Here is a 12,510-nt window from a genome sequence, read left to right as displayed (position 1 = left end):
GACAAATAATTTTTGTACAAAACACAAAATATTGTTCACTAGTGTTGTGGTCGTTCAGGATAAATCACCAACATCTTTCTCCTTTCTCCTCCTGTCATCTTTCCCCTTGAGCATCTAACCCTCTAAGTCACTGTTATCCATTCCTCCTCTGAAATAGAGACAAAATAAACTACTCTGGGCTGCCAACCTTCAGTCTGATGCATACAGACATCTCATTGCATATAACCACAAGGCTCTGCATGCATCCCAAATGGAACTCCGTTCCCTAAATAGTGCACTTTTTTTGATCGGAGCCTTATGGACATAGTGCACTATATAAGGAATAGGGTACAATTTGGGACACATCCTCTTTCTTTCTTCTATTCATGGGAACAACTGTTCAGGTTCCATCAGGCTCCATTGATTGCCAATTAGCCTTCTCAACATTTAGTTTTATTCTCGTGTTGCTATCTTTCTCCCTTATCAGGCTGTGGCCTATTTCATGTTGCTATGCCAGTTTCACTGTTTATAGAGTCAAAGAAAAGACTAGGCTTACCTTTGTGGATGAGCAGGCCATTTTAAATGAACCTTTGTGGATGAACAGACCATTTTAAATGAACCTTTGTGGATGAACAGACCATTTTAAATGGACCTTTAAAGAGATTTTATCTTAATTAGAAAAACCTTTATGAATAAAGGTTAAATAAACCTTCCTTTAACATAATGCCAAACACACCAGAAAAGACCTTCCCTTTTACAAACAGCAACAAACCAGAGAGAGCTGGTGGGTACACAGCTGTGGTTGGTTCAGGAAGCAAACTGAAATTACAAGCAAAGAGGAACATTTGAATTTCTGTTTATTTCCTGAATTGACTGAATTGAAATGGAATAGACTCCAACCCTGGTTTGCTGTGGGGCTTTTCCCAGTTCACATTATTCTTTTCTTGTATTAATTTCCATTTAGTACCAATAACTAAAGGCACACATAGTGTTACAAGGAATATAACAACAACAACAACAACAACAGGAGTAAAACAACAGCATACAACTTGAGTTCTGCACGGCAGTAGATGGCTCCGTATTTGTTCTCAAACACTGGTACATCCCAGAGTCAGCCTGTTGGACCTTCTGGAGATGAGCTCTCCATTCACCATCTCCACCCTGCTCTGAAACACAACATACTCCATTCACCATCTCCACCCTGCTCTGAAACACAACACACTGGTACATCCCAGAGTCAGCCTGTTGGACCTTCTGGATGATGAGCTCTCCATTCACCATCTCCACCCTGCTCTGAAACACAACATACTCCATTCACCATCTCCACCCTGCTCTGAAACACAACATACTCTATTCACCATCTCCGCCCTGCTCTGAAACACAACACACTCCATTCACCATCTCCACCCTGCTCTGAAACACAACACACTCCATTCACCATCTCCACCCTGCTCTGAAACACAACATACTGGTACATCCCAGAGTCAGCCTGTTGGACCTTCTGGATAATGAGCTCTCCATTCACCATCTCCACCCTGCTCTGAAACACAACACACTGGTACATCCCAGAGTCAGCCTGTTGGACCTTCTGGATAATGAGCTCTCCATTCACCATCTCCACCCTGCCCTGAAACACAACACACTGCTACATCCCATCAGCCTGTTGGACCTTCTGGATAATCTCTCCATTCACCATCTCCACCCTGTTCTAAAACACAACATACTCTATTCACCATCTCCACCCTGCTCTGAAACACAACACACTGGTACATCCCAGAGTCAGCCTGTTGGACCTTCTGGATAATGAGCTCTCCATTCACCATCTCCACCCTGTTCTAAAACACAACATACTCTATTCACCATCTCCACCCTGCTCTGAAACACAACACACTGGTACATCCCAGAGTAAGCCTGTTGGACCTTCTGGATAATGAGCTCTCCATTCACCATCTCCACCCTGCTCTGAAACACAACACACTGGTACATCCCAGAGTAAGCCTGTTGGACCTTCTGGATAATGAGCTCTCCATTCACCATCTCCACCCTGCTCTGAAACACAACACACTGGTACATCCCAGAGTAAGCCTGTTGGACCTTCTGGATAATGAGCTCTCCATTCACCATCTCCGCCCTGCTCTGAAACACAACACACTCCATTCACCATCTCCACCCTGCTCTGAAACACAACACACTCCATTCACCATCTCCACCCTGCTCTGAAACACAACATACTGGTACATCCCAGAGTCAGCCTGTTGGACCTTCTGGATAATGAGCTCTCCATTCACCATCTCCACCCTGCTCTGAAACACAACACACTGGTACATCCCAGAGTCAGCCTGTTGGACCTTCTGGATAATGAGCTCTCCATTCACCATCTCCACCCTGCTCTGAAACACAACACACTGGTACATCCCAGAGTCAGCCTGTTGGACCTTCTGGATAATGAGCTCTCCATTCACCATCTCCACCCTGCTCTGAAACACAACACACTGGTACATCCCAGATTGGACCTTCTGGATAATGAGCTCTCCATTCACCATCTCCACCCTGTTCTGAAACACAACATACTCTATTCACCATCTCCACCCTGCTCTGAAACACAACACACTGGTACATCCCAGAGTAAGCCTGTTGGACCTTCTGGATAATGAGCTCTCCATTCACCATCTCCACCCTGTTCTGAAACACAACACACTGGTACATCCCAGAGTCAGCCTGTTGGACCTTCTGGATAATGAGCTCTCCATTCACCATCTCCACCCTGCTCTGAAACACAACATACTGGTACATCCCAGAGTCAGCCTGTTGGACCTTCTGGATAATGAGCTCTCCATTCACCATCTCCACCCTGCTCTGAAACACAGCATACTCCATTCACCATCTCCACCCTGTTCTGAAACACAACACACTGGTACATCCCAGAGTCAGCCTGTTGGACCTTCTGGATAATGAGCTCTCCATTCACCATCTCCACCCTGCTCTGAAACACAACATACTGGTACATCCCAGAGTCAGCCTGTTGGACCTTCTGGATAATGAGCTCTCCATTCACCATCTCCACCCTGTTCTGAAACACAACATACTCTATTCACCATCTCCACCCTGCTCTGAAACACAGCATACTCTATTCACCATCTCCACCCTGCTCTGTAACACAACATACTCTATTCACCATCTCCACCCTGCTCTGTAACACAACATACTCCATTCACCATCTCCACCCTGTTCTGAAACACAACATACTCGTCTTATCAAGGGCATATCACATTGGCTGAGTTCCAGGGGACACCCCATTCCCTCTATATGGCACTACTAACATTAATAGACAAGAACAGCTCAAGGACAGAACTACGTACATTTTATTAAAATGTAGACAGTCTACATATCAGTACAAACACACCAACTATCTAGGTCCAATAGGGGAGAGGCGTTGTGTCGAGGTGTTACTGTATCTGTTTACACCCCCCTTGGCATTTTTCCTATTTTGTTGCATTACAACCTGTAATTTAAATATATTTGTATTTGTATTTCATGTAATGGACATACACAGAATAGTCCAAATTGGTGAAGTGAAATGAAAAAAATTACTGTTTCAAAAAATATATAAAAAATAAAGTGGTGTGTGTATATGTATTCACCCCTTTGCTATGAAGCCCCTAGATAAGATCTGGTGCAACCAATTACCTTCAGATGTCACATAATTAGTTAAACAAAGTGTTAAATAAAGTCCACCTGTGTGCAATCTAAGTGTCACATGATCTGTCACATGATCTCAGTATATATTTTTACATTACATTTAAGTCATTTAGCAGACCTCTTATCCAGAGCGACTTACAAATTGGTGCATTCACCTTATGACATCCAGTGGAACAGTCACTTTACAATAGTGCATCTAAATCTTAAAAGGGGGGTGAGAAGGATTACTTATCCTATCCTAGGTATTCCTTAAAGAGGTGGGGTTTCAGGTGTCTCCGGAAGGTGGTGATTGACACCCACCATTGGGGGCCAGAGCAGCGAACAGTTTTGACTGGGCTGAGCGGGAACTGCACCTGTTCTGAAAGGCCCCAGAGTCTGCAACACCACTAAGCAAGAAGCACCACCAAGCAAGTGGCACCATGAAGACCAAGGAGCTAAACAGGTCAGGGACAAAAGTACAGATCAGGGTTGGGTTATAAAAAAATCCGAAACTTTGAACATCCCACGGAGCACCATTACACCCATTATAAAAAAATTGAAAGAATATGGCACCACAACAAACCTGCCAAGCGAGGGCTGCCCACCAAAACTCACAGACCAGGCAAGGAGGGCATTAATCAGAGGCAACAAAGAGACTAAATATAACCCTGAAGGAGCTGCAAAGCTCCACAGTGTAGATTGGAGTATCTGTCCATAGGACCACTTTAAGCTGTACACTCCACAAAAGCTGGGCTTTACGGAAGAGTGGCAAGAAAAGAAATAGCAAACATGTTTGGTGTTCGCCAAAAGGCACGTGGGAGCCTCCTCAAACATATGGAAGAATGTACTCTGGTCAGGTGAGACTATAATTTAGTTACACTATGTCTGGCGCAAACCCAACACATCACGTCACCCGAGAATACCATCCCCACAGTGAAGCATGGTGGTGGCAGCATCATGCTGTGAGGATATTTTTCATCGGCAGGGACTGGGAAACTGATCAGAATTGAAGTAAAGATGGATGGAGCTAAATACAGGGAAATGCTTGAGGGAAACCTGTTTCAGTCTTCCAGAGATTTGAGACTGGGACATAGGTGGCTCTAAAAAGTATGGATTTTTTTAGGGGGGGGGTGAATAGTTATGCACGCTCAAGTTTTCCGTTTTTTGTCTAATTTCTTGTTTGTTTCACAACAAAAAATATTTGGCATCGTCAAAGTGGTAGGCATGTTGTGTAAATCAAGTGATGCAAACCCACCAAAAATCTATTTTAATTCCAGGTTGAAAGGAAACAAAATAGGAAAAATGCCAAGGGGGGTGAATACTTTCACAAGCCATTGTAAACAAAACAACAAATTTCACATTTTGAAAAATCAAAAAACAGATTGACGCTATTTTATATTTTAAATGTCTCTGCTGTGTATTCTAGAACTGGTTATTTTGCTGAAATGATGCTGTGTATTCTAGAACTGGTTAGTTTGCTGAAATGATGCTGTGTATTCTAGAACTGGTTATTTTGCTGAAATGATGCTGTGTATTCTAGAACTGGTTATTTTGCTGAAATGATGCTGTGTATTCCAGACCTGGGTATATTGCTGAAATGATGCTGTGTATTCTAGAACTGGGTATATTGCTGAAATCATGCTGTGTATTCTAGAACTGGGTATATTGCTGAAATGATGCTGTGTATTCTAGAACTGGGTATATTGATGAAATGATGCTGTGTATTCTAGAACTGGTTATATTGCTGAAATGATGCTGTGTATTCTAGAACTGGGTATATTGCTGAAATGATGCTGTGTATTCTAGAACTGGGTATATTGCTGAAATGATGCTGTGTATTCTAGACCTGGGTATATTGCTGAAATGATGCTGTGTATTCTAGAACTGGGTATATTGCTGAAATGATGCTGTGTATTCTAGAACTGGGTATATTGCTGAAATGATGCTGTGTATTCTAGAACTGGGTATATTGCTGAAATGATGCTGTGTATTCTAGAACTGGTTATTTTGCTGAAATGATGCTGTGTATTCCAGACCTGGGTATATTGCTGAAATGATGCTGTGTATTCTAGAACTGGGTATATTGCTGAAATGATGCTGTGTATTCTAGAACTGGGTATATTGCTGAAATGATTCTGTGTATTCTAGAACTGGGTATATTGCTGAAATCATGCTGTGTATTCTAGAACTGGGTATATTGCTGAAATCATGCTGTGTATTCTAGAACTGGGTATATTGCTGAAATCATGCTGTGTATTCTAGAACTGGGTATATTGCTGAAATCATGCTGTGTATTCTAGAACTGGGTATATTGCTGAAATGATGCTGTGTATTCTAGAACTGGGTATATTGCTGAAATGATGCTGTGTATTCTAGAACTGGGTATATTGCTGAAATGATGCTGTGTATTCTAGAACTGGGTATATTGCTGAAATGATGCTGTGTATTCCAGACCTGGGTATATTGCTGAAATCATGCTGTGTATTCTAGAACCTGTGTGTAGTACCTGTGGTGTGATCATGCTGTCCATTCTAGAACTAGGGTATATGGGTCTAAATGATCCCTGTGGCCTTGCACTCCCATGCAGCTGATCTCCACTGTCTTCTGGCTGTCGTTTATGATGCTGATCCACTGGGGGAAGGCTGAGGAGGAGAGAACAGATGAAGTAGGAAGGCATATAATCATGCATGCCTAGAACTGGGTACCAGCATGCACCACACTATGTTGTCCTGACCTGATATTGTGAGAACACTACCAGCATTCACCACACTTATATTGTCTGAAATGATTGCTGTGAGAACACTACCAGCATGCACCAATATGTTGTCCTGACCTTGGTGAGAACACTACCAGCATCCACACTATGTTGTCCTGACCTTGGTGAGAACACTGAAAGCATGCATGTGTATGCTGACACGTGAGCACACTGCCTCATCAATCCCTCTGTCATTCAGACACACAGACACAGCACACAACACATGCACACACATTCACAGACCTGGGTACACACACACACACACACACACACACACACACACACACACACACACACACACACACACACACACACACACACACACACACACACACACACATCATTTTGCACCACACTATGTTGTCCTGACCTTGCAGTATTTAGCCCAGTGTTTAACCCTGCAATGACTGTTATGTTGTCCTGACCCTGCAGCTATTTCCAGTGTTTAACCCTGGCTGACTGTTATGTTGTCCTGACCACTGGGGACAGTATTTAGGAGTGTTTAACCCTGCAATGACTGTTATGTTGTCCTATACCCAGCATGCCTATTTAGCCCAGTGTTTAACCCTGCAATGACTGTTATGTTGTCCTGACCCTGCAGTATTTAGCCCAGTGTTTAACCCTGCAATGACTGTTATGTTGTCCTGACCCTACTGTATTTATCCCAGTGTTTAACCCTGCAATGACTGTTATGTTGTCCTGACCCACAGTATTTAGCCCAGTGTTTAACCCTGCAATGACTGTTATGTTGTCCTGACCCTACAGTATTTAGCCCAGTGTTTAACCCTGCAATGACTGGTATGTTGTCCTGACCCTACAGTATTTAGCCCAGTGTTTAACCCTGCAATGACTGTTATGTTGTCCTGACCCTGCAGTATTTAGCCCAGTGTTTAACCCTGCAATGACTGTTATGTTGTCCTGACCCTACAGTATTTAGCCCAGTGTTTAACCCTGCAATGACTGTTATGTTGTCCTGACCCTGCAGTATTTAGCCCAGTGTTTAACCCTGCAATGACTGTTATGTTGTCCTGACCCTGCAGTATTTAGCCCAGTGTTTAACCCTGCAATGACTGTTATGTTGTCCTGACCCTGCAGTATTTAGCCCAGTGTTTAACCCTGCAATGACTGTTATGTTGTCCTGACCCTGCAGTATTTAGCCCAGTGTTTAACCCTGCAATGACTGTTATGTTGTCCTGACCCTGCAGTATTTAGCCCAGTGTTTAACCCTGCAATGACTGTTATGTTGTCCTGACCCTGCAGTATTTAGCCCAGTGTTTAACCCTGCAATGACTGTTATGTTGTCCTGACCCTACAGTATTTAGCCCAGTGTTTAACCCTGCAATGACTGGTATGTTGTCCTGACCCTGCAGTATTTAGCCCAGTGTTTAACCCTGCAATGACTGTTATGTTGTCCTGACCCTGCAGTATTTTCCCAGTGTTTAACCCTGCAATGACTGTTATTCTTGCCTGACCCTGCAAAACTAAATGAGACTGTTATAACCCTGCAATGACTGCTATGTTGTCCAGACCCTGCAGTTTTAGCCCAGTGTTTAAACCAGGTTCAGTAAACCCCATTAACACCAGGTTCAGTTACCTGAATCAGTAACTGACCAGGTTAGATAACCCAGGTTCATTAACAGCACAGTAATACCACAATAGCACCAGGTTCAGTAACACCACAGTAACACCACAGGTACCAGGGTTCAGTAACAGCACAGTAACACCAGGATCCTAGTAACACCACAGTAACACCAGGTTCATTAACACCAGGTTCAGTAACACCAGGTTCAGAACAGTGGTTAATGTTGGACAATAACACCAGGTTCAGTAACACCACAGTAACACCCGGATCAGTAAAACCAGGTTCAGTAACACCACAGTAACACCCGGATCAGTAAAACCAGGTTCAGTAACACCAGGATAGTAAAATCAGGTTCAGTAACACCACAGTAACACCAGGTAGTAAAACCAGGTTCAGTAACACCACAGTAACACCAGGTATCAGTGTTTAGGTTCAGTAACACCACAGTAACACCAGGATCAGTAAAACCAGGTTCAGTAACACCAGGTTCAGTAACACCAGTAACATCAGGTTCAGTAACAGCACAGTAACACCACAGTAACACGTTGGATCAGTAACACCAGGTTCAGTAACACCACAGTAACACCAGGATCAGTAAAACCAGGTTCAGTAACACTGGACAGTAACACCAGGATCAGTAACACCAGGTTCAGTAACACCACAGTAACACCAGGTATCAGTAAAACCAGGTTCAGTAACACCAGGTTCAGTAACACCACAGTAACACCAGGTTCAGTAACAGCACAGTAACACCACAGTAACACCAGCAGGTAGTGGTTAGGACAGTAACACCAGGTTCAAAAACACTACAGTAACACCAGGTTCAGTAACGTTGGACAGTAACAGCAGGATCCTAGTAACACCAGGTTCAGTAACACCACAGTAACACCAGGATATTTAACACGGTTCAGTAACACTAGCAGTAACCCAGGTTCAGTAACGTTGGACAGTAACACCAGGCTCAGTAACACCACAGTAACACCAGGTTCTAGTAACACCAGGTTCAGTAACACCGGGTTGGACTAGTAACACCAGGTTCAGTAACAGCAAAGTAACAGCACAGTAACAGCACAGTAACACCAGGGTTAGTAACACCACTAGTAATACCAGGTTCAGTAACACCAGGTTCAGTAACAGCATGTTCAGTAACACCAGGTTCAGGTAACACCAGGTTCAGTAACGTTACACCATAGTAACACCATAGTAACACCAGGTTCAGTAACACCACAGTAACACCACAGTAACAACCGGGTTAGTAACACCACAATAATCAAAGGTTCAGTAACAGCACAGTAACACCACAGTTACACCATAGTAACACCATAGACGTGGTTGCTTGGAATTCGGCCTGCTGGCTGGTTTAGCCTAGTGGTTAGACTGTTGGACTTGTTTACCCTGGCCTACTAACTGTTAGCTTGTTAGCACAGGCCTTGGACTAACCAGCAGGAATCCTAGTGGTTAAACACTTGGACCCATATTTACTTTAGCTTTTCAATGTTTTATTTGTTTATACCAAAAGGTTGCAACCTGAATCCCCAATGTGATAAGGAATCGCCATTATTTTTAATTTTCCACTCAAGAACCTCCAGAAGCTAACCAGCTAACTGCTCCAAGCTATTTAGTCATTGTTAGCCACTGCTAACTGTTTTTTAACCTGGATAACACTCGCCAGTCCAGCTTCCCTGCCCCTTCCTGTTTGCCCCCTGGACACTGATCACTTGGCTACATAGCTGATGCGTGCTAGACTGTCCATTAATCACGGTTTTCCATTCTTTTGTTTCTGTTAGTTTGGTCTGATTAGTTACTTGTTTGTTTTATCTGTCGGCCCCAGCCGCACTCAGGCTCTGTGTGTAGTTAATTCTATTTTTCCCCTTTAGTCCTGTTTGTTTGGACTGCCATTTTATGCACCTGCTGTTGTTGTGCTAGCTGATTAGCTGTTGTCTCACCTACTGTTTTAGCTACTGTTTTAGCTAGCTCTCCCAATTCAACACCTGTGATTAGTATGTCTCTCTCAAATGTCAATATGTTGTATCATTTTGTTCAGGTTAGTTATCATTGTTTTAGTTTACAATGGAGCCCCTAGATCCACTCTTCATACCCCTGATACCTCCTTTGTCCCACCTCCCACACATGCAGCTGCACCCATTACAACCAGCATGTCCAGAGATACAACCTCTCTCATCATCACCCAGTGCATGGGCTTACCTCCGCTGTACCCACACCCCACCATACCCCTGTCTGCGCATTATGCCCTGAATATATTCTACCATGCCCAGAAATCTGCTCCTTTCATTCTCTGTCCCCAACGCTCTAGGTGACCAGTTTTGATAGCCTTTAGCCGCACCCTCATACTACTCCTCCTCTCTTCCGCGGGTGATGTGGAGGTAAACCCAGGCCCTGCATGTCCCCAGGCACCCTCATTTGTTGACTTCTGTGATCGAAAAACCTTGGTTTCATGCATGTAAACATCAGAAGCCTCCTCCCTAAGTTTGTTTTACTCACTTCTTTAGCACCAGGTTGCTAACCCTGATGTCCTTGCCGTGTCTGAATCCTGGCTTCAGGAAGCCCAGGTTCAAAACCTGAGATTTCCATAACCCAACTATAACATCTTCCGTTCAAGATAGAACTGCCAAACACCAGGTTGCAGTCTACTGCAGGGATAGCCTGCAAAGTTCATGTCATACTTTCCAGGTCCATACCCAAACAGTTTGAACTACTAATTTTGAAAATTACTCTTCAGAAATAAGTCTTTCACTGTTGCCGCCTGGTTCGACCCCCTCAGCACCCAGCTGCTTTTTTAACCCTGGACACCATTTGTGAATTGATTGCCCCCATCTAGCTTCAGAGTTTGTTCTGTTAGGTGACCTAAACTGGGATATGCTTAACACCCCGGCAGTCCTACAATCTAAGCTAGATGCCCTCAATCTCACACAAATCATCAAGGAACCCACCAGGTACAACCCTAAATCTGTAAACAAGGTTCATAACGTTATCCTGACCAACTGGCCCTCCAAATACACCTCCGTTCTTCAATCAGGATCTCAGCTATCACTGCCTCATTGCCTGTATCCGCTAACAGCCGCAGTCAAACGACCACCCCTCATCACTGTCAAAGGTTCCCTAAAACAGGTTCTGTAAGCAGGCCTTTCTAATCGACCTGGCCCGGGTATCCTGGAAGGACATTGACCTCATCCCGTCAGTTGAGGATGCCTGGTCATTCTTTAAAACAGTAACACCTCACATTTTAGATAAGCATGCTCCGTTCAAAAAATGCAGAACCAAGAACAGATAAAGCCCTTGGTTCACTCCAGACCTGACTGCCCTCGACCAGCACAAAAACATCCTGTGGCGGACTGCAAGTAGCATCGAACAGTCCCCAGGATATGCAACTGTTCAGGTTCAGGAACCAAGTAACACCAGGTTCAGTCAGGAAAGCAAGGCCACCTTCTTCAGGCAGGTTTGCATCCTGTAGCTCCAACTCCAAAAGGTTCTGGGACACTGTGAAGTCCATGGAGAACAAGAGCACCTCCTCCCAGCTTCCCACTGCACTGAGGCTAGGTAACACGGTCACCACCGATAAATCCATGATTATCGAAAACTTCAACAAGCATTTCTCAACGGCTGGCCATGCCTTCCACCTGGCTACTCCAACCTCAGTAACCAACAGCTCCAGTAACCCCACAGCTAACACGCCCAAGCCTCTCCAGGTTCTCCTTTACCCAAATTCCAGATAGCAGATGTTCTGAAAGAGCTGCAAACCTGGACCAGTAACAAAATCAGCTGGGCTTGACAATCTGGACCCTCTATTTCTAACACTACAGAAACTATCCGCCGCCATTGTCACCGCAACCCCTATTACCAGCCTGTTCAACCTCTCTTTCACAATATCGTTCTGAGATCCCCAAGGATTGAAAACAGCAGGTTCAGTCATCCCCCTCTTCAAAGGGGGAGACACCCTGGTTCCAAACTGTTACAGACCTATATCCATCCTGCCCTGCCTTCTAAGGTCTTCCAAAGCCAAGTCAACAAACAGGTCACTGACCATCTCGTAATCCCACCGCACCTTCTCAAATCTGGTTTCAGTAGCAGGTCACGGGTGCACCTCAGCCACACCAAGGTACTAAACAATATCATAACCGCCTTGCGCTAAAAGACAGTACTGGCTGGTTTAGCCTTGCCAAGGCTTTCGACTCGGTCAATCAACATATTCTTAGCGGCAGACTAACTGTAGCCTGGTTTTTCAGATGACTGCCTTGCCTGGTTCACCAATTACTTTGCAGACAGAGTTCAGTGTGTCAAATCGGAGAGCATGCTGACCGGTCCTCTGGCAGTCTCTATGGGGTGCCACAGGGTTCAATCCTCGGGCCAACTCTTTTCTCTGTATATATCAATGATGTTGCTCTTGCTGCAGGCGATTCCCTGATCCACCTCTACGCAGACGACACCATTCTATATACTTCCGGCCCGTCCTTGGACACTGTGCTATCTAACCTCCAAACGAGCTTCAATGCCATAC

At 44.4% G+C, this 12,510-nt stretch overlaps 1 protein-coding gene across 1 annotated transcript in view; it reads right to left on the bottom strand.

The window, feature by feature from the left end:
- Window positions 1–6,174: 6,174 nt before the first annotated feature.
- Window positions 6,175–12,510, bottom strand: part of LOC127927650 (contactin-5-like) — a 214,649-nt gene continuing 208,313 nt past the window's right edge. The window contains exon 8 of the mRNA XM_052514261.1: window positions 6,175–6,299. Coding sequence (XP_052370221.1) covers window positions 6,175–6,299 — 125 coding nt within the window. The remainder of the gene's footprint in view (window positions 6,300–12,510) is intronic.

This window comes from Oncorhynchus keta, unplaced genomic scaffold (assembly GCF_023373465.1).
Source record: "Oncorhynchus keta strain PuntledgeMale-10-30-2019 unplaced genomic scaffold, Oket_V2 Un_scaffold_16732_pilon_pilon, whole genome shotgun sequence".
Taxonomy (NCBI): Eukaryota; Metazoa; Chordata; class Actinopteri; order Salmoniformes; family Salmonidae; genus Oncorhynchus; species Oncorhynchus keta.
This window is presented reverse-complemented; position numbering and strand designations above follow the sequence as displayed.